At 30.5% G+C, this 22396-nt stretch overlaps 2 protein-coding genes across 2 annotated transcripts; both read right to left on the bottom strand.

Annotated features, from left to right (window-relative positions):
* Window positions 1-94: 94 nt before the first annotated feature.
* LOC145326166 (sodium-dependent dopamine transporter-like) lies at window positions 95-4403 on the bottom strand. The gene is made up of 7 exons (XM_080169312.1): window positions 4288-4403; window positions 4055-4147; window positions 2190-2244; window positions 1909-1967; window positions 1702-1769; window positions 845-893; window positions 95-462 (listed from the first exon to the last, which is right to left on the bottom strand). Exons 2-7 carry the CDS (start codon window positions 4137-4139, stop codon window positions 365-367), a joined length of 414 nt encoding a protein of 137 aa, XP_080025438.1. The 5' UTR covers window positions 4140-4147; window positions 4288-4403; the 3' UTR covers window positions 95-364.
* LOC145326508 (sodium- and chloride-dependent glycine transporter 2-like) lies at window positions 4184-21268 on the bottom strand. Its single transcript, XM_080169880.1, has 23 exons — window positions 21196-21268; window positions 20623-20679; window positions 18185-18273; window positions 17973-18024; window positions 17667-17714; window positions 16864-16929; window positions 16417-16473; window positions 16105-16131; window positions 15636-15684; window positions 15053-15126; window positions 14333-14395; window positions 12501-12551; window positions 12033-12085; window positions 11550-11605; window positions 11120-11167; window positions 10536-10614; window positions 9586-9682; window positions 8857-8949; window positions 8378-8522; window positions 8153-8280; window positions 5548-5629; window positions 4750-4868; window positions 4184-4212 (listed from the first exon to the last, which is right to left on the bottom strand). The coding sequence occupies exons 1-23, from the start codon at window positions 21212-21214 to the stop codon at window positions 4184-4186; spliced, it is 1581 nt and encodes a 526-aa protein (XP_080026006.1). The 5' UTR covers window positions 21215-21268.
* Between the last annotated feature and the right edge of the window lie 1128 nt (window positions 21269-22396).

The raw sequence follows: 22396 nt of genomic DNA on the forward strand, positions 1-22396 counted from the left end.
AACTAAGAATTTAGATATTTGAATTGTAATATCCTGCTGGCCTTTCAGCATATGCTGACTTCTCTATAATTAAATAATTTACCTAAATGTTATAGTTTGTATTGTTTTATTTATATATGTGTTTGTTAGTGAAATGGAATTAATAGAAATATAACAAGAATAATATATTCTAATTAATGAACAAAAAGTTCAAAACCTAAATAATAAATATTATCATATCACATAGTGATAACAAAATTCAACAACTACCTTATCATACTTTTAACTAAGATTTTAATCCATGGAAAACAAAAGGTGAAACTATTAGTTAGTAACTAAATATTGATAATATGAAAAAGTGAAAAGAAATTCAAAGGTTTATAGATCACGCCTTTTTCCAATTTTTAGTAGAAAAGGCTTGTTGGAAGCCAAGAGTACAAACATAATAGGCAAACATTAGAACAACTGGTACCATTGGTAAACCTAAAATATATTAAAAACATGTTCAATTTAAACCTTAGTTAAAATTTTAAAAAATATCTAAAATCTTATTGTTTTATAAAAATGGAATTCTTGAAATATCTATGATCCAAAGTAGAAGTGTCTGTCCCTCCATCAGTCTTTAGTCTGTTAATTTGTCCACTAAGATCTTGCTGGCCGCTGAAATTTGATTGTGCCAGGAGGAAGTATTGCTACAAATCCTGTTATGATTTTAATATATTTTCTACTTAGTACAACCAACCTAAAAAAAACCCTAAAAAACATCTAGGATAAAAACGTTCTAAAACCAGTTATTATAACAAACCTAAATAAAAAAAAATATTCAGCAACTTTCAAGGAATAAAAATGATAATAATTAATGTACCTGATATTGCTAATCCGAGAATTTGAATATAGTTAGGAAACACATAATCCTTAAAAGAAGTAGATTTTTATTTAAAATGGATAATTTAGACAATGCCTTACTATGCACCAAAAAAGTTTACTTATCATAATAAATATACAAATGATACACAAATTTGACCATCTGATGATTAAAACAAGTGGTTGAAACGTTTGAACACTCAACCTAATGAACTAACTAATCAACATTCACTAAAGTTCCCAAAGTTGCCAAGCCAACAAAAAAGAATACACTATTAAAAAACTTTGGGGACTAGTGTAGTAAACAGCCTCTTGTCCCATCTCTCGTTCAGACCTTTGCAATTTATTAAGATACGACAATGCATATATAATACGTGGATATTATGACAGGGGAATTTATGTTGCTATTATAGTCCTCATATACATATAAATTGGTCAATACGTTCCTCCATGGTCAGGGGAGAGGAAGGGTTTCATAAGATAAGGGGAAAAGGGGGGCATCGTTATAAAAGCCAACTGGGAGAAACTTTTTAGCAAGGTAAGCGAGAATCTCTGACAATATCCACTTATCCTATATCCATTATTTTAGATTATCAATTTAAGAAATAGACATTTAATTTACCAGCGGCTTTGTCCCTACTTTCTTGGGGAGGAGAGGGCCAGTAAAATAGCCTAAAGCCGTCCAAATCAATTTATATATGAAAGTTCCAAAGACCGACTAACACAAAGGCCCTAATTATATATAAAAAATGTTAAAAAAAATTGGCATGATGTCATGTACAAAAAAAAATTCTTAAAAGTCATTTGATCCTTTTTTTTAACATTTTAACTTAAAATGCAATGCATTAAAATAATTACCTTATAAGAACAAGGAGCCATTTGCCATATAGTAAGAACACATAGAACAATCATTAGCAGAGGGGACACTGAAAATAAATAATAATGAATGGTGCTGCTGCAAGAATAAAAACATAAAATATAAAATTATCAATCATTACCAATGGTAAGTTGTTTAAAACTATTTTTCAATTTTGTTACAAATAGAAATGTTCATAGTATATTTACCTATCTTCCATGTAATTTGAAAGTAATACTTTGTAAAACCGACATTTACTTTCATCTCTCTAAACAAATAATCATATTTAGTGATTTTTGAATTCAATATATTAATAAATTACATGTTATATTGCACCTTAATGAAAAATTATATGTTTAAGAAAAAAAAAGTTTATTATAAAAATCAAATTTCTGAAGGACTATTTTTACAATTGTCAATGTAAAAGATTTTGTGATGATACCTAATCAATTAATGTTAATATTAATATTCAATATACTAATATACTTACCTAATGTTAGCAAAGTATTTATCCAATCCAAGGAACCAAGCAATTACAAGAAACTCTAATGAAGTGAATTTTTTATTAAAATTATTTTTATTTTTATCTATATTTTAGTTATTATGGTTCATAGGTACAAAACTAATTTCATTGTCAATACTTATTATTTATTTTGATTTTAAAATAACATATTTATATGTAACAAATTATATTATAAACAAATTTTTTTATCACATTAACACATTACAAAGTAAAATTATAGAAATCTTGTAACTTTACACAGATAATTATAATACTCAATGGCTAGATCAAACAAACTCAACAAGGATAAACCTAACCAAAGACCTAAAGCACTTCCAAGTTCCACAGCAAGAGAAAAAATATCATAACTGTAGATTTCTGTCTCTTTTGGAATATTTGATCCTATTTTTAGTTTGAGAACTCCAAATTTGGGATAGTTAGACATGTAGAAAATCTTTTTGTGTTGAATAACTGCCTTTTTACATGGACGTTTGCAATCAATAAGGCTTCCTAAATCTTCTCTTTTGTACAAGTTATCAACCAGATTGAAGTATTCATTCTTGAACCTTTCATCAATATCAACTTGAAGGTCACAAACATTTTCTTTTTCATTTGGAAACCAGGGTGGAATACATTTCAAGTAGGTCATAAACTTTTTTTTTAATTTGTTTTGCAGACAATTCCTGTAACTTGACTTGATCCTTGTATAATCAGTACATGTATCTCCATCATGTAGACTAGAATCAACTATTTTCTGTTGAATCTCTATAATTTTGACCTCATAAAAATTAGAAGGCAAAGGTTCCAGCGTGATTTCTTCACCAATAACAGCTGAAGATTCTATTCTGAAATCATTATTTAGGTTTGGATCTACCAAGAACAGGTTAACTTTTTGTTTTGTAGTTATCCTTATTGGTGATGTATAGTTATCAAGTCTGTTGCATACTCCATAAGGTTGAACAAACATTTGATTTAGTTCACCTGTAGTTATTTCTAAATCTGAGTAGTTGTAACTGAAAAGATCCATGTTATCAAAAGTAAAATTGTTGTATTTTCCTCTGAAACTGATTGATTCATTATTAAAAAGATTTCCTTGTAGTAGATCAGTAACTTTGTTATATCCTACATTTTTAGCTTGCCCATAGAGGTACTGGTTTGTGTTACATATAAACATTACTGGCGCATCTTGAGGTGTCAATTTGACTGTTTTCATATCATTGATAATGGGTTTAGTTTGATACTTTGAAATTGCTTCTATCATTTGGTAAGTAAAAAGTATAAAAGCTACTGTCTGAATTATAGTTCTCAGCCCTTTCTTATTCATGTTAAATAATGACAAACTTAAACTTGAACAAATTTGTAAAGACTAACTAATGTTCTACATATAGTGTTTGCCTTTCATTCAACATATATGTGTTTCCATAAAATGAGAATGTTTGTTCTTTGCACATTTCTTGAATTGATTAAATTAACTAAGGTGTGTATAATAAGACTGGAAAGATATATTGCCCTGTATTGTTTTAAGCATAATACCTTCACTACAAACCATACAGTTTGGTAAATTATGGGTTGATACGAAAATTAAATTAACCAGCAATATCCAGGACTAAAAGTGATTCTAAGGTAAATTTAGTGTCAAAAAGTTCAATAATTTTTTTCTTATGATTTTTTGGTTAAGTAGAGTTTAGAAGTACTCCACATAGAAACATATTTTTTCAAGGCAATTAAAGGGGTATCTGTTGTCCTCTAGTGAGTTCTATGAATTGTATAATTTGATCAATATTTTAAGACATAGATTATTGGAACCATTATTGACAATAATTTACATTATTACACCAATTATGTTATATTACCTAGTACAGCTAAGGCAAGTATAGACCAGGAAGCAGAGTACCAGTTGAATAATTCAAAAACAAACATTCCACCATTCATACACATTGGAATTCCTAAAAATATATGATTTATTATATCTAATATTATGTTCACAGATCTCTGTAGGAATTGTCATAACCTTGATTATAGAAGACAAACATCCTTTTACTTTAACTTATAGACAAATGGACCAAAAGACAAAATATTTTATAACCTGTGACACAAAACGCAAGACATATGGAGAACACTGTTGTGGTTGTATATCTTCTTGTATTTGGAAACTGTTACAATGTCTATTCTAGATTAAGTTAATCTTTGCTTAACTTGAAAAAGATTACATTGACCTATTTTTCAATTAATTGGGCAATTAGTGAAATTCTAGGCATATCATTCTTTGTCTTTTTAATGCATTTTATTTAAACCAATATCTTCTACCACAAAATCATTATAAATATTTTCTTGAATAAAATCCTGATCTAATACTGTGCTTGTAACAGCCTCTACCATTGCAAACTGGGTGTCTAAACCCAGGGTAAGAATCATACTGAAGAAGAGGAAAGACCTAAAGCAAAGAATATTTGAAGCTTTAAGAAAAATATTATAAGCTTTTATGAGTAACAATTGATTATTATATTACTTGTGTAAGTTGTTATTGTTTTTTACAAAAATATCCTACAATTATTATTGTTAAATCTAGAATATGCCTGATCAAAAACAGCACTAGTAACTGCTTCAACCATAGCAAACTGTGAATCCAAGCCCAGGGTTAGAATCATGGTGAAGAACAAAAAGGACCTTCAAGAATAATAAGAGTTTTTTTTTAGAAAACATAGCCTGTAATAGGAATTAAAAAATAATAACATTCAACATTAAACTGTAAGAAATCGTTTATGTTCTTTTTAAAGTAAATTAGTCCATATATAAAGTATAGTTATATTATAAGTGTTAGTTTATCACAAAGTTAGTAGTGATTATTGTAGATTTCTTTGTAAAATTCACTAGATACCATTTTTAAAAACAAAGACTAAGTCTGAAAATTACACCATCAAATATTTAAAATTTTCTTTAAGTTTTACTTCAAAATAAATGTTTCTAGTAAGCATAAGCTGAGTTATCCAGGGATCTTAAGAGATAAGACAATAGCCAATATATTGATGTACATCCCCAATGATTAAACACAAAATCACTTCTTCTGTAGATTACAATTAGTATTTGAAACGCTTTCGGACACTCAACTAAATGAAGTAAACAATTTAACTTTAAAAAAAAGTCCCCAAGGTTGTTAAGGCAACAAATAAGAAAACATTATTGTAAGACTTTGGAGACTAGTGTAATAAACAGCCCATTGACCCCGCACTCACTGTAATTTATCTTCTCAGCTTTAAATACAAGAAATCTACAATAACCGCCAACCTCTGTATGTGTGGTTAATGAAATATTATTACAAATCTACATAAAAGCTAAAATTTCATACCACAAAGGTGACAATGGCAACTTAGACAAAGCTTCTGGATAAACTATAAAAGTTAGACCAGGTCCTGATCTAATCACTTCACCTACAAATAAAAACAAATTAAAAGTGTTTAGAATTTAAGATTGGTCAGCCAAAACAATTGTCATTTTCTAAAAGAAGGTGTCTTGACTTTTATTTTTATAGCTAGTCGGTGTTTTTAGTAAGTAGTAGATGTACAATTTTCCATAGAATTTAGATATGCAATCGTTTTTTTTGTAGACCTCTTATTTCTAAAGTAATTTAAGTTGGTTTTAAGGTACTAAAACGCAAAAAAAGAAGAAAATTGCCATTTTGAACAAAAATAGTAAGATCTTTAATTTGACACCTTACTTTTTGAATTCTGTCAGGTAACTATTAAAAAAATCCTTGGTTTAATCAAAACTTTGAACATAAATATATCCTAACACAGGCATAAAAAATATGGGTTTATATATACCTTTAAAATCAGAAAATATTATGAATCTATTGTAAGCAAAATTGAAAAAAAAGAAAAAAAAGAAAAAATGGCCTAACATATTTTATTATACAGGCAACACTTATTTCACCCCCTCTTTACCCCCTTCCTATTTTTACTCTCAATACAAGGAATTTAGATGGTTGCCTGTATAATATAATACAATATTTTTATATAATTTCTTTTATTGTAGTTTATTTACTATTTTGTAAACTTTTTTTTCAATTTTGCTTAGAATGGATTTGTAATTTTATTTTCATTCTAAGAGTATAAATAAACACCTATTTCTTTTGCCTGTGTAATGAAATATTTAACGATATATTGATGATATTTTTTTCTTTTGGACTGGCACTGAGCAACAACTTTTAAAGTTTATTGAACATTTGAACAATTTTCATCCTTATCTTAAATTTAAAGCTTCTTACAATTTCGAGACCAAATCTGTAGAATTTTTAGACACTGTGATATCAATTGATAAAAATGGTTATATTAAAACTGATTTATTTGTTAAACCTGGCAAAAAATGTTCTTATTTGCTTACATCTTCTTGTCACCCTAGTCATATAACTGAAAATATTCCTTATTCATTAGCTTTGAGATTAAAACGCATTTGCAGTGATAATTTAGATTTTGTAAAACAATTAGATACTTTAAAAGAATTACTTTTGACCCGTGGATACAAACCAAATTACATTTTAAAAGCTTTTGAACGTGTTTCTGTAATTGATAGGTCAACTGCTTTGAAAAAAGTAGAGAAAAAAATTGTAAACCGCCCAATTCTTAGTTTACAATATGATCCACGGTTGCCACATATTTCAAATATTTTGTTTAAATTCTGGAAGGTCATGACACAAAATCCTTTATTAAAAAAGATTTTTCCAGATCCACCGATGGTGTGCTGGACAAAACCAAAAAATTTGAGAGAATTTCTCATAAGAGCAAAGTTGCCAAAAAGTTTAGTTCCTAAAAGACCTTCCAGAAATAAGATAGGTTTTAAACATTGTGGTAATGATTGTATGTTATGTAAATTTTCACCTAAATTTGTTAACAACATTGTATCTTCTGTAACAAAAGAAACTATTCCCATTTTATCTAATTTGACTTGTAATTCGGAAAATATTATATATTGTATAACTTGTACTAAAGATAATGGAACTTGTAAATCTCATCCACAATATATTGGACAAACAGGACGTAAAGCAGTGGATAGATTCAGAGAACACAAAAATTCAATTGAACCAAATTCTGTAAAAACTGTAGGACAACATTTTTCACAAAATGGCCACAACCCTTGTCATTTACAATTTGTTCCTTTTGAGCAACTTAAAAGTAATAATCCTTGGATAAGATTAGCCCGTGAAAAATTTTATATTAGAAAATTTGAACCATTGTTAAATCGTAGAACTTGATTCAAAATGCAGTTGCAATTGTTTTTTAAAAAATATTTTTTTCAAACTATATACCCTTCCCTTTCTCTCTCTTATTACACAGCCAGGTTGACCGCTTCTCCTTCATTTGTTATTTGGTTGTGTTATAGTAAAGATCTAAACAGTAGCTGTGAATTTAAAATTTTATTTTTTATGATATATTTTAACATTTTGACTATTTTTGTATAATTCTTAATGCTTTTTTTTTCATTTATTTATGTTGTTGTTTTCTATTACAGATGCGATTGATAATGAAGATTTTTTTCTTTGAAATATATTTCGTTATGAAGCAGCAGTAGTTACTAATTTATAAATGTTATGGTTGAGATAGATTTATAACTGTTAAAGTGAAATATTTAAGTTCAAAGTTTTTATTCATGTGGGTTCAAAAAAATAAATTTTTTCAATAATTACTCAACAGAATTCAAAAAGCAAGGTGTCAAATTAAAGATCTTACTATTTTTGTTCATGCTGGCAATTTTCTTCTTTTATTTTGTGGAGTTTTAATACCTTAAAACCGAATTAATTTAAAAAAAACTTAAATTACTTAAAAAATAAGATGTCCACAAAAAAAGATTGCATATCTAAATTCTATGGAAAATTTTACATCTACTATTACTGAAAACACCGACTAGCTATGAAAAAAAGATAAGACACCTTCTTTAGAAAAATCTATGAGAATTACCAACAGGAAGTCTAAGTTCTTGAGCCATAAATCCAACAATGGAGAAGATTACAAATCCAGAGAAGATGGAGGTTGAACAGTTGCCAATACTAACAATGAAGGCATCCCTCAAACAGTTGTTATCAAATCTATACAAAAAATTTTCTCTCATTACTCATTGAGGTGTTTTTTAGCTCTATAACAACCTATAGGTGATACTTAAATTTGATTTTAATCTTCACCTACTTGTTATAACTAGAAAAAGTAACCAAAGTTCCAAAGCAAACTCCCAAAGAGTAGAATATTTGAGTGGCTGCATCTGCCCAGGGTTCAACTGTCATCAGTTTATCCCATTCAGGTGTTAAGTACCACAGTATTCCATCATAAGCACCTGAAATAATTGTGTGTAAAATTTCATCAATACTTATTATGATTCATCATTAGCTTTTAGGGACTGACCTTAAGAGGTAACTGGAAGTCCCCCCCCCCCCCTCCTTATTAATATCCTTCTTACAGCTATAGAGGTATTATCAAAAATTTCTTTGTAATGAATGGTTCTCTCAAGCAAAATTAAATTTTAGGCAATTCATCTGCTCCTGACTTTTGAGAGATGGGTTTCATAAGCATAAATTGCAGTTAACTGAAGTCTGTATACTTACTACAGATGTGTTAAAACTTATTTTTTTTATTACGAGTTTTCTTCATTAATCATCCCTCCCTTTTACCTGGTAATGTTACACCTCTGATAAGCAAAGCCACGAGGATTACAAAAGGATAAATAGCTGTAAAATATACAACTTTACCACTTGACTTTACGCCTAAATAAAAAATATATAATTCCATTTATATAAATTTTACAAAAATAATTACATATATGGAAGAATTTTTTTATAGAGTCCTATATACCTAATACAAGCAGGAAAAAGAAAACGATTTAAATGAATTGCTTTTGCAAATAATAAATCTAAGGTATATTTATACAGCAGAAAAGTACAAACATAATGACTTTTAAACATTGCTGAAATGTAATAAAAGGAAATAAATTTCACAAAATAAATAAAAGTTATTTTTAGTATAATATAAAAAGCAAATAAATTCATTACATGTGCTGAAAACGATTGCAATATTTGTTTTAGTTGCACAATTGTTAAATGTCTACGTGCTATTTCTAATCTTTGATTTAAATCATACATATATGTACTTAATTATGTAAGATATCTATTTATCTTTCTAACTATATATATCTTAGAGAAACAGTATGACTAAGATAAATCTATCCATCAATATGTTTTCTTGTTGTTCTATTTTTATGTGTTCAATCTAGCAACCTTAATAGTATACCTGTCTATCTATATTTATCTATCGTTTGATCTATATGTCTACAAATCTATGTATTATTTTTCAAGAGGTCTGTCTTTCTCTCTATTCATTATAATTGTATGTTTAACTGCTACCTTTACTCAAACTTAGAGCCACAATAATCCATGCAATGATTAAACTGATGACCAAATGAATCTGGATATCTCCCATATTTTCCCAGCTGGAATCATCCTGTGCAAAACAAATTTTACATTTTCTCAGACAAAGCCAAAATTGTCCTGTTGTGACGTCATAAATTTCGGGATAGGAGAAGGGAAGGGGCCGGGGGAAGAAAATCTCTTCAAAGGAGATGGGAGAAATGGGGTACTACTTTCCCTTTTCCTTTCCCTTTCCCGAAATTTATAACGTCAAAACAGGATAATATGAGATTGTCATTTTCTCATAATAGCATTTTCATATTGAATTACAAAATTAAACATTATTTCTTCAGAACACAGTTATAGTTAAGGACAGTAAAGAACCTAGTATTAGTGTATAACTTTTTATCTTTGTGACGTAACAAAAAACGAAGGATGAGATGGGAGGTGGGAAAGGAAACCCCTAAAAAAGAGATGGATTTTTGTTACGTCACAAAGATAAAAAGTTAGACACTGTTACTAGGTTCACAGTAAATTGTCCTAGTACATTAAGTTTCCTTTCATTTGTGGACTTAAAAACATTACATATTTTTTAAAAATTCAAATTGTTGTACTTTTCCAATAAAACAAGGTGTAATTTTGTCTTAAACCTGATCCGTGTCCATCTGGCTCTGTCTGGCCCGAAGGATCTTGCAAACTTCTGTACCGCTACAGTGTAGCTTCCTAGAGGTCTTGGTAAGATTTATAACTAATTTGGGGGGAGGGAACCATTTTCACCCCAAGAGAAATAGCCCCGAAAAAATATCCCCCCTTCAAAAAGTTTCTTTATTTTTAAAACTTTTTGAAAGCGTGGACTCCAAGAGGCCGTTTAATGATACCTATTTTTTGAATCAGATTAATACCATTGAAAATCATTTTGATATACAGTGATAAAAAAATGACATTACCTTGAGACCAAGCATATTATAGCTGAAATATTCTTCAGATGCTGAAACTCTATTTAAAGCCTTTTGCAAATCCACAAAGCTAAAATAAAATGTAAAAAAATAAGTTTGAAAATTAATCAAGAATGGAAAGGTATGCTGAAGAGTCAGTAATGCAACTTGCTCATTTTTATAGATATAACAAAATTAGAAGACAAAATGTGTTAATAGCTTATTTAAAAGCAGCCAAACAAATATTCTCATAAGGAGACGTTTGAAATGAATTTGGATCATTGGTAAGAAAACGAAATAGCTGGTTTCGTCGTCTCTTCACAGTAGCTTTTGATAAGTTATTTTTAGGTTAAGTAAATATTTATGATTGCCCTGCATGGTTAGAGCCCCAGAAGGGGCTAGAAATAGTAAAAAGGCGAAACCCGCTACTTCGTTTTCTTTTCATGATCCAAAATTTTATTAGTAACATATTATGAGGACATGGGACATTCGAATATTTTAAAACTTTGAGGACTTTGTTTAAACTTACTCATCTTTTTTGGCACGTGCAATAATGTATCGTCCATTTGCCTGTCCTCAAAAATTTCTGAACTGACCTTGTAGTTTCATTGTTGACGCAGTGTGTGGAATTATAAACTTCAGCACTAAATAAATCAAATATAAGAATTTACAATTTTAAATCACGCAACCTTTCATCCAAATGCAGCAATCGTGTTTAGTTTTACACTCCATCACATCTATTTTTTGTATTCAAAACAAGAATTGTTTTGGTGGTGGGGATTTTCGATTTTTTTTCGGGACCATATGTCTAAGTTGGGTGTCGTACCTTACCTCCAAATAGCCTAAAACTCGTTCTGGAATAAAAAAAAACTTCTGTGGAAATTGCAAAACTTTTGGATATTAACGGATATTTAGACATACATCCTACGTTACTTTAGTATACAAAAACAAAATAATACATGAAGCTGAATTTTGTTCCCATGAATTATGTAAAGTAGTTTTGATACTAAATTATTTCAAACTTACTCAAATTGTTGGCAAATTGTTGTTAAATTAACACAAGTATGGTTGTAGAAAATCATCTGAAACAAATTCAATTTTCATTTTTAATAAGGTGCTTTTGCAGAGAAACAACATGGAAGTTAATTATTTTGAGGAGTACATGTACTTTACACATAAGTTTATTTAGTAAAATGTATTGAAATGTACAAAACAAAATTTTTAAATAAATTTTAGAAACAGTTTTTAGAGGTTATTTGAAATGATATTTTTTTTTGAAACTTAATTAATTGCAGCATATAGAGAATTGTCAAATGTCATGGTCTAGTCTTAATGCAGGGGCAAAATTCTTCACTGAAGATAAAACAAAATTGGTGTATATTGTCGATGTGCAATTTTATTGATTATTTTATGTCGGCTTTATGAAAAAAGCAATTACTATTGAAATTATTGTTATCAACAGAACAGTATCAAAATCATGAAATTATGATTGTGAAAAATGAATTATTCCTGATTATCAGATTGACTCAAACACTCGTTATTCTGGTCAGAAGTAAAACAAGCTATAATAATACAGAAAATATTCTCTTAAAATTTTATCTTTCCTGTAAATTTTTGTTGATAAGGTTTCGTGATTTTTTTAACCTATAATTTTTAAACAAGCTAAATTTACAGGCTGTTAGCCCTTAAACAAGGATGACAACATCCATCAAAATACAGGTGAACAAACATACAAGTGAGACAAACTGATATTTGGTTGTCACAAAAAATCATTTTATAGTCACTAAACCTCTTTTTTACATAAAATTTTGAATCAGGGAATTAAAATTACCAAAAATTCAGCGGTCTATTTTATATGGCAGTCGCGAAAATTACATTTCCCTAAAGTATTACGAAGAGACTGACGGACGGACAAGAATAATTATAAAGTATCTATTCTTAACAAGAATAGATTATTTACAAAGAAGAATAGTTTTCCTGCGGAGGTATCGTCATGACATTTGGACCAAGGCAACTCGCTTGCAAAACCTAAATCAATAAAGCAATTATGCAATTATTTATCGCATCGTATTATAGACAGCTTTTTTCGAATATCAAAATGAAAAAATATAAGATTAAATCGATTTATATTTTCGTGGAAAATTGTCTGTAATACGATGCTATACATGATTCAGATATTGATTTCGAAGCCATACTTGAATATTTATTCATCGCATCATAAACAGCTTTCCGCGGATATATAATGTACCATTATAAGATTAAAATCAGTTAATTTAGCCCCGAGATGGTGAAGGCACGGACTAAAAAAACTGGTTTAATCTTATGATTGTACATTTTTATATTCATAGAAAACTGGATATAATACGATGCTAAACGTGATTATTAAGTATGGCTGAAAACCGGTGCTTATCCAGTGGATATTAATCGGTTTCGAATCCATATGAGAATGTTTACAGAAAAACCGCCGTTCATTATAATAATTCACAGAGTAAAAAACTAAAAGTACAATGGAAATGTTTTGCAAGTTTTCCATGATTTAAATATTACATAAATTGAATAATCTCAAAATTTTAATAATTTGATTACTACACTTTACTTCGATCAGTGATCAGGACAAAGTTTCAAAGAAGAAAAATTACCAGGGACATAGGACTGGTACCCAAAGTTTTATAACTCCTGCTAAAACTTTGGGTACTTTTATGTTGAATTTGGTGGTTTCAAACTTGCAGTGTCTAATCTTTTACCCATTAATTTAAATTAACAAAGGGGGGAATTTTATTTATCATAATTGGGGTTATATATTTTTTTCTATGAATTACAAAATGAATTAAATTTGTGAATTATGGTCCCAATTTTGATTAGCATACAATATATTGTTTATTTTGTAATTATGACAGAAATACATTTTATCACGATTTCTAAATATGAACTTTTATTTTGACATTCCTAAGTATTCCATGTATGAGAAGCGAAGTTACTTTGTAACTGTCTTTTTCTGTCTGTGCGTACTTAAGAACGATTGAATAACAATTTTCAAAAGCAAAACTTTTCTGTATTCAGGGTCGGTAAGTCCATCCGTGCGGAACGGTTTAATAAAATTGGGCAGGTTAGAATTGTCCTATAGTTTTAAAATTTTGCATGATGATTCCTATAACATTTAAGTAAGATTTAGAAAGTTATTTTTAACTTTCTTTTAAGCATTTTTCATGTGATGTAATTATCCTATTCTTTGGTTTTTGGAATACTGATTTCTAATACACCAAAGTACAATGTTATAAGCGGAGCATATCTATCAAGTCCTAAAAATATAAGTATGTCCTTCACAGTACTCTGTATTTGAGTAATTTTTCAACAAATTTACTTCCAATTTTGTTTATACTTATATATTTATATTCTGTTTTTTCAGTTCTGACACTCTAAAAGTTTTGATGTTCCTTTTTATTTAAGAGATTCACAAATATCTATTTTAATAGGTTTATTATTATCTCAGTAGAACAGTGCACCTCTCTCTAACTATGTGTTTGCATGTCTGTGTGTTTTTGTGTAGCGAAGGATCTCGCTAACCCATAAACCGGTATGGTTCTCATGTAAAGAAAAGACTATAAAAGGTGCAGTGAAGATTTCAAGGGAGTGTACTACCACCCTTCAGAAATCGTCCCTAAAATATTTTTTTTTTTTTTAAACTAAATTGAAAGTTGAGAGTCGACTTAACCCCCCCCCCCCCTCTCTCTCTTTTCTTCAATCAAGTGTTCCTAGAGTCTTTTCGGGGCGTAGCTGCTTAAAAAAAATAATGAATACTGTAATTTTACCTGCATATATGTAGTACACAGTCCAAGCAACTATCATGTTATAGTAATAACTTACTAACAAGGCTAAAATAGAATAAAAAAACATATGTAAATTTGGCTGTAAAAAAAATAATGGCTTAACAATTTCAACATGACTTATTATTAGTATTCTAGTCATTTTACCCACTAGAATACTGGATTATCTATACAAATTTTGAATGTTTCTTTCTTTCTCGATTTGAGCAGGGGCGTCCAAGCATTTTTATTTGGTGGGGGAAAAAATTTTCTATGAGGGAGGGTAATTTGCTTTGGGTGGGTAAAATGGCGCGCGAAGCGCGCCGCAAAATTTTTTTTACCCCCCCAAAATTTTTACCCTGGGGGTAAAATTTGCTTGGGGGGGTAATTACCCCTCCTGAAACCTGTTGGCAGGGGAAAATTTTGTTTACCTCACCAAAATTTACCCCAGGGGTTTCTTTTTATAAATTTCTCCGCTCTAACCCTCAACCCCCCCTCCCCACTTGAGGTATTTTAATAATAGTGTTTCAAGCTCCTTGGCAAATTGTTTTTCTCTGTCTATCTTTTTTTTTGCTAGCTTAATTGACAGACATACAAATAATTTTTGGTGAGTAATATTTTGTCAAAATATTGATGAATTATAAATTCAGAACCTATAAATATCAAATTTTTTTTCGAAGTGTAGACAGAAAGACATTGCATTACTCGTATAGATATTTATTTTACCTATCATAACAGTTCCCCATCCAAGCCCAGAAGAGGCAGGTAGTAGTTTCTTGTAGATTTTTGCTGGACCAATGCTAAATAAAATAAAATTTTATTTCAGCTATTACAAGAAAGGGGTATAGTCCCTTTCGTGACAACGCCTCTAAAAGGGCGTTTCGTCGTATTTCCCCAATAGCTTTTCTCCTATGTCTAGCCCCTGTGGGGGGCTTTAACCCTGCGGAGCCAATTGCCTAACCCTGCGGGGCAATCACCTACTCAAACTTAACCTAACCTAACCTAACAACTCAAGAGAAGCTGTCACGAAAGGGACTATACCCGAAGAAAGAACATTTTAGAGGGAATTATGAAGGGAGCCATTTTTCTTGGTAAAAGGATTGGCATATTCTTTCCTATTGCATGTAAATTTAACCTAAATCTGACCAGCAGTAAAGTTCCTTAAAGGTTACTCGAAAACTGATGAAAAGTCTCTCTGGGCATAAAAGAAGATTTATTGAAGTCCATTTAGATCAATCCGTTAGTGATATCTTAGTGTACACACACACACACAGACAAACATCCAGTTACTTTTATGTAATTATAGTACCTGGCATACTGACCAAAGCTAAGTTCCAAGAAAAACAAAGGCAACCCAACTGAAATAAATGATGATTAATATATTTAAAGTAGGGGAAATTTAATTTGTTGTAATTGTCTTTTCAATAGTTTTTCGTGCTCTGTGAACATTTGCAATTATTATTTAGCAGGCATTGTAAATACATTTTTTCTATACCAAAGGATCTTGCTAACCGCTAGATAAATATGGTTCACCTTTACAGTGTAGCTTCTCCTAGGTCCTGGAAAACATTTAGCTATTCTGATGGAAGGTACAAAGAGAAATCACCCCTGGAAAAATTCCTTCCCATCCCAAAAATAATTCTTTCCTTTTTCAAGCTAAAGTTTAAATGTGAGGGGGGGGGGGGTGATTAACCTCTTACTTACTCCCACATAAAAGTCCCCTGGGGGTGAAGCCGCTAGTACCGCTAGTATGTATATTAAACTAAATATAATCTTACCCATAAACAGCATAGTAAGGTAGGGAACTGCAAACAATTTATCCAATTTTATACAGATCGATAAAAAAAAGCTAAAAGCTCCCAAAATGTTTTATTTAAAGTATTATTAAACAATAAAAATAAAATGAGAAAAGTTTTCGTCATATTAATCATACTGAAATTGGTATTTCATATGTTATGCGTGAAGCAACTGACGACAAAAATCACTATATCCACATTTTCTATATCGATTCTTACAAGTAATTTTTTTCACATTGGATAGTTTTTAAATCAAAGACGACATTTAGTTTTTTTCAATAAAATTGTAAATTCCTAGAAAAGAACCACCACCATGCTTGTAACAGAGATATGGGAATCTCCATATATTCCCTAAATCATAAAATATTTTCAAGTATTAAGAACTTTATCTATCTATCTCTTTATCCATATGTCTAATATATCTAATTATTTATCTATTTATCATATTACCTACCTTATTATTTACTTATACATTTGTCGAATAATCTATCTACTTATCTGACTTCTATCTATCAATTTGATTATCTAACAATCTCTTTATTTTTCTATGTATTTATATGTCTATATTTTTTCTTTGTATTTATAGAACTATCTACCCATTCATATATCTATCTATTAATCTACCTTTGAATTTGTCTTCTTATCTTTTTATCTTTCTATATTTTCATTTTATATATTTATCTAAGTAATAATCTATCTATTAATGTTTCTACCCATATTTCTATCTATCTATCTCCTTACCTAATCCAACAGCATAACCTAGACATGCCAGAAAGAAATCACAATGGTTTGACCATTCTTCTCTTTCTAAAACAAAACAAGGATTACAAAGTACATAAGTAGCGAAGCACAAATGTCATGGAATGGACAAACAGAAAAATTGAGATATGGAGCAGATAATCCATTCTCATAACAAAAGAGATAATAGCCAAAAACTCCAAGAAAAACACGAAACCTTCACATAATATCTTTTATATTTTAAAGGATGAAAGACCAACTGATGCATAGGACAATTGATAAATAAGATGCGTATTTGTCATAGGAATCGCCACCGAAAATTCCCTAATTGTGTTAAGGACTGGCGGACAGACAAAGTGAATTATAGACTTCAACTTTGACAAGGTTTAAAATTTAAGTATATACACTTAAAGCTACAAAAGAGTTTGATCCTTAAATGCACTTTCGCCATGACTCGTATCGATGGATTTTTAAATTATCTTATTAACCTTACATTTCAACAAACAAAAAATGAGAAAATAATTGCTTAAGTCACTCACGAGATTTTAATTTAGAGAAAACAGATACCCTAATCCTTTTCTAGATAGCTTAAAGAAATATGTTGAAGCTCTTTATAGTGCCTATAAGAAATGACATCATACAACACAAATGTGCAACTATAAGCAAAACACAGACTAAATTACCAATTTCAGGTCAGTATACATTTTAAATGGCCTGTCAGTATGACGTCATTTTTATAGGTACTACAAAAAGCTTCGCATATTTTTTTCATTATGACTCTGAAGAGAATAATCCGAGTAGATTACCTGGAACTTCCTCTTTATTTGTTTCCTCTATTGTATCCACTGTTTTATCTAATAGAAATTACAGATTTGGATTATAGTTTTGTAGATTACTTAGGTAATTTGTAGCTATTTAAAACATGATTTTTTTTAAAACGTCAAAATACCAGCCAAAATTACATTTTTCAAGTATAAAACTTTGTTGTTCTATTTTATAAAGTTTGTTGTAAGGCTAAACTATTATTATACAACTACAAGCATTTTTTTAGATATTAAAAAATAACTTTTTTTAGTTAATTTTACACTTTTTAGATAAAATGTATTGTTTACCTGTAGAGCAACAAGACTTTTCTCCTTCAAAAGCTTTATTGTCAACTCCAACCTTTTTTTAAAATTTTTTATCCATTATTTGGAGATATAATACAAAGTAGAAGGATGTTTGTTCATCTGAAGCTTATGATCTTCAATTAGTCCTAGACCATCTGGGTTTTGAATTTCAAGAAGTAAAACTTTTAAATTAACAAAATAATGGATTATTTAACCTTTTCATTTAAAACTTCCATTTCTTTTTTAGATTTGGTGTTGTTTTTTGCCAAATGTGCCTCGTCAATTTCACTGGCTGTGTCAGATTCTAAAAGGACATAAAAACCATAGACGTCCAAGGGGGGGGGGGGGGGGGTAAAGGGGTGATTACCTCCCCCCCCTCCAAATAAAAAAAAATGTCTCTATGAAATAAAGATTACCCCCCAAAAAATTTTTGTTTTCAAAATTTTACCCCCCCCCCAAAAAAAAATAAAAAAGCTTCGATGCCCCTGATGAAAACGTACAGCAAAAGCACAAAAAAGATAGTCAAACAAACTTAAAAGGCTGTAAAACATTAATCAGGAAATTCTTTAACCCTTACAGCTCGGGCCCCAATTCCCACCTTAATAGATCGGGGGGGGGGGGGGGGGGCTCAAAGAGCCCCCCCCTCTATCTCGGCTCCTGTTACAGATAAAGACGTAAAATTTTTTTCTGGTGGTTCATGTGTATTTTTAGAGAAAATTACTTTTTCAAGTCATAGCGGCCAGGCCGCTCCTTAGCCGCTTTTTAGCGGCCAGCCGCTAAATTTTAAAACAGCTGTAGAGCGGCCAATTTTGCAGCTAGGATGACCAAATTTTAGGACGAACTTTTATTTTTCATAATAAAAAAATTACTTTTTCTGATCATCGCCGAAAAACGGCAAATAACGGAAACCGCCATTTTCGGCGGTTACGGCGGTAAAACGGCGGTTGGCGGCGCCAATTAATATTTCTGTCTGTTTGATGTTGCTCAAGGATTTACCAAAAAAATTTAATAGAAGCCACGATATTCATGATATATGTCTGTAGTAAAAGCCGGACAAAAATCGGTCATAAAGTCGGTCAGGGAGCGGTCAAACGGTCATAACACAACTTTCCTCAGAAGGTCATTGATATCTAAGTATTCACCAAAAAAATTTAGGTTTCTCCTTATACACAAAAGTCATAATGTAGAAATTAAGATTTATTTTCTAATTTTGGTGCTACCCAACCGACTTTGACCGGACACCACGACCGACACAGACCAGATATCCTAATAAAATCAACTCTTGCCGACGTATAATTACTAAACTTAAAAAGTCATGAAGTCACAGCACTCCATCTTACCTACAAAAAAAATGAGATTGAAAAAACTAGAGGGGGGGGGCTCTTTGAGCCCCCCCCCCCCCCCCGATCTGTAAGGGTTAAAGGAAGCTATTTTAAATATCAGTTATACAAATTATATATGTCCATAACTTTAATTTTTAAAATTTACATGGACAGTAAACTATACAGTCTAACTATATAACAACCAATTAAGATATGATAATAGTTATTTCTCGCATCGTATTATAAACGGCTTTCCGCGGATATAGAATGTACAATTATAAGATTAAAACTAGTTTTTTTAGCCCCGAGGTGCCGGAGGCAAAGTTGTACAAAATTTTAAATTAATAATCTTTGCTTTTCTAGTCATAATTATGCGGTAACTCCCAGGGGATGAAAAATTCAAATCTAATTTTCTCAAAAACGGCTGCATTTTAGATTTTATTGAAAAGTGAAATAAGTTACCTAACCTAGAGTAATGAAATGCACTATGCCCCAATTTAGGTTCTGACACAAAAGGCAAAGCACCTTCAATCGCACTGTGGCCTCCAAATTCATTTGGGGGGGGGGGTTAATCACCCCTTTACCACCCCCCCTTGGACGTCTGTGCCCTACTTTAATTTTTGTCACTTTCGTATGTAATTGTCAATCGTCCTTACATTTAATGCCCATTGTTGTGAATAAATTTGTAAGTCAACGAACAAGGTTAAAATAAAATAAAGGTTAAAATATTTACAATTTAAATTACTTGAATTTGTACTCTTTTAACTATATCAAAATATACTAACTGCGTAAGCATTAAGGATTTATTAATCTTTTTACATACAAGGATGACAAAATTAATAGGTGGAGAAACCACGATAATAATTCTGAAAAACGGCTGGACATAATTTGTCAGAATATTTTAGAAGCATAGACAAAGATTTTGAATGGCTTACTTGAATGACGTATAAATAGTCGGATTATATGTATAAGTAAATCGTAGAGTAGGTGGTCATTGTTAAATGAGTTCTAATCAAAATATTTAGCCGTCTTTCTCAAATAGCGACCGAGTTCTTTCCTTTTCTAGTACGTGGATATGATATCAAACAATGGCAGACAGACAGACGGACTAATATTTATTATAGATTAGCTTCGCTACACAAAAAATATTAATTATTTAATTAGTGTAATAAAATGATTATTTTTAAAAACAAATTAAATAATCCTTCACGTATAGTCAACATGTTCATTTATTATATCAAAACTAGCGGCTGTGTATGAAATATAAAACCAAAGGATCAAAAAATGACCCCAAAGTATTTAAGGTAAGAAATGAGAGAACGTATGGATACCTGGTGTAGAAATTCCAGTAGATTTGGCTGGTAAGACTTCCAATTCTTCTTCTGAATCTAGGATATTATTAAAAGATAAAAGGTGGATGCTGTAGGATTCTCTGCCTGTCGATCACTGACACCCCCTGCTTAATCTTTAAAAGCGTGGGACCTTACTCATGTAGGGCCATCTAATACCCAATATAACCTAAACTGGCCTGTCCTAAAACAAAAGACAACAAATAAAAACAAATACTGCATTACTTATTTTTGTTACATACATATTGAAGTTTGATAAATATGGGGCAATTCTTTAAAGCAAAAAATGCAGGAACCATGGAAAATCTTAGCTGTGTTTTCCCTCAAAGTGCATATACCTACCATGCCCTAACCCTTCGGGGCTACTATGTGTCTGATAAAACCTAACCTAACCTAACCTGACTTAAATTAAAACACTAAAACATATAAAAATGAGGGGGGGGAGAGAGAATATTTGCTCGAATGAGCTCTTTAAAGGACCGTCAGTTCAACTTGAAAAGGATATTACATACCAATAATGCTGACACCCATAACTTTAAAAAAGATATTACATACCAATAATGTTGACACCCATGTTGTTTTAAACAATGAGCTGTGCTCATATGTTGAAAGTAGGAGAACAATTAAAACTTTTATGCTTTAAAGGCTTTCAGTCCATTGATTGAAAATTATAGATACATGGTCAGGTAGCAAAGTATTGGAACCCAGTAATAGTGTCGGACTGATTATGACGTAAAAAAAAATTAGCCAATGAGAGGCCTTTATTGACCAATGGTAAAGTTTATAGTGGCCTCTCATTGGCTAATTATTTTTTTTTACGTCATAATCAGTCCGACACTTTTACTGGGTTCAAGCGTTCATCTTTGTATTCTACTCTACTTAAAGGGAATTTTCAGCCTTCGCTTTAGATCTAACTTGCTTTTACATTTCTATAACATTAATACAGTCTGTTAATAGTCTATATTTTTCTATGGGTGTACTGTTTCTTGACAAATGTATTCATAGACCTTTGCGTAATCGTGTCAAATTAGGTGTTAACACATATGTTTGATTGATACTGCATGTTAATGCTTTTTAAAGAAGCTTTGTTGATTGATAAAATCTCTATAGCTTCGAAATCGATCATTATCCGCTAGTTCTCAGCCATACTGAAAGATCATGTATTACAGACAATTTTCCATGAGTGATAAAATAAAAATCATAAAATTAATACCATTTTTGTTAGCGGATACTAAAATTTTTCATTTAATATCCGCAGAAAGCTGTCTGTAAGATGATGCGATAAATAACTTTTTTAATTATCTAAAACCTAAACTAAGTAAACAACATATATTAAACTCACCATTATGTAAAAAGTAAGCACTTGCTACTAATGTAGTTATCCTTGTTTTTTAAGAAGACAAGAGGCTTATTTGATCTTTAATGTCTCAAACAGATATCAATAGCTATTTAAAGATCAATAATTTGCTGTGTTTCAAAAACTTAATAAATCAAATTACCATATAATTAAAATCAAATAAAATAAGGCTGTTTCAACTTTTATCATCCTTAAAAGTAAAAGATATAATAGGCCTAAAGTTGATTTGTTTCATTTTTAATAATAATTTCCAATGAATTTTGACTACTGCGTTCGTCCATTGTTACTCCTATGTGATTGTCCATTGTGACTCCTATGTGATTTCCATTGTGACTCCTATGTGATTGTCCATTGTGACTCCTATGTGATTGTCCATTGTGACTCCTATGTGATTGTCCA

Source organism: Acartia tonsa, chromosome 8 (assembly GCF_053477335.1).
Source record: "Acartia tonsa isolate MP-2025a chromosome 8, ASM5347733v1, whole genome shotgun sequence".
NCBI lineage: Eukaryota > Metazoa > Arthropoda > Copepoda > Calanoida > Acartiidae > Acartia > Acartia tonsa.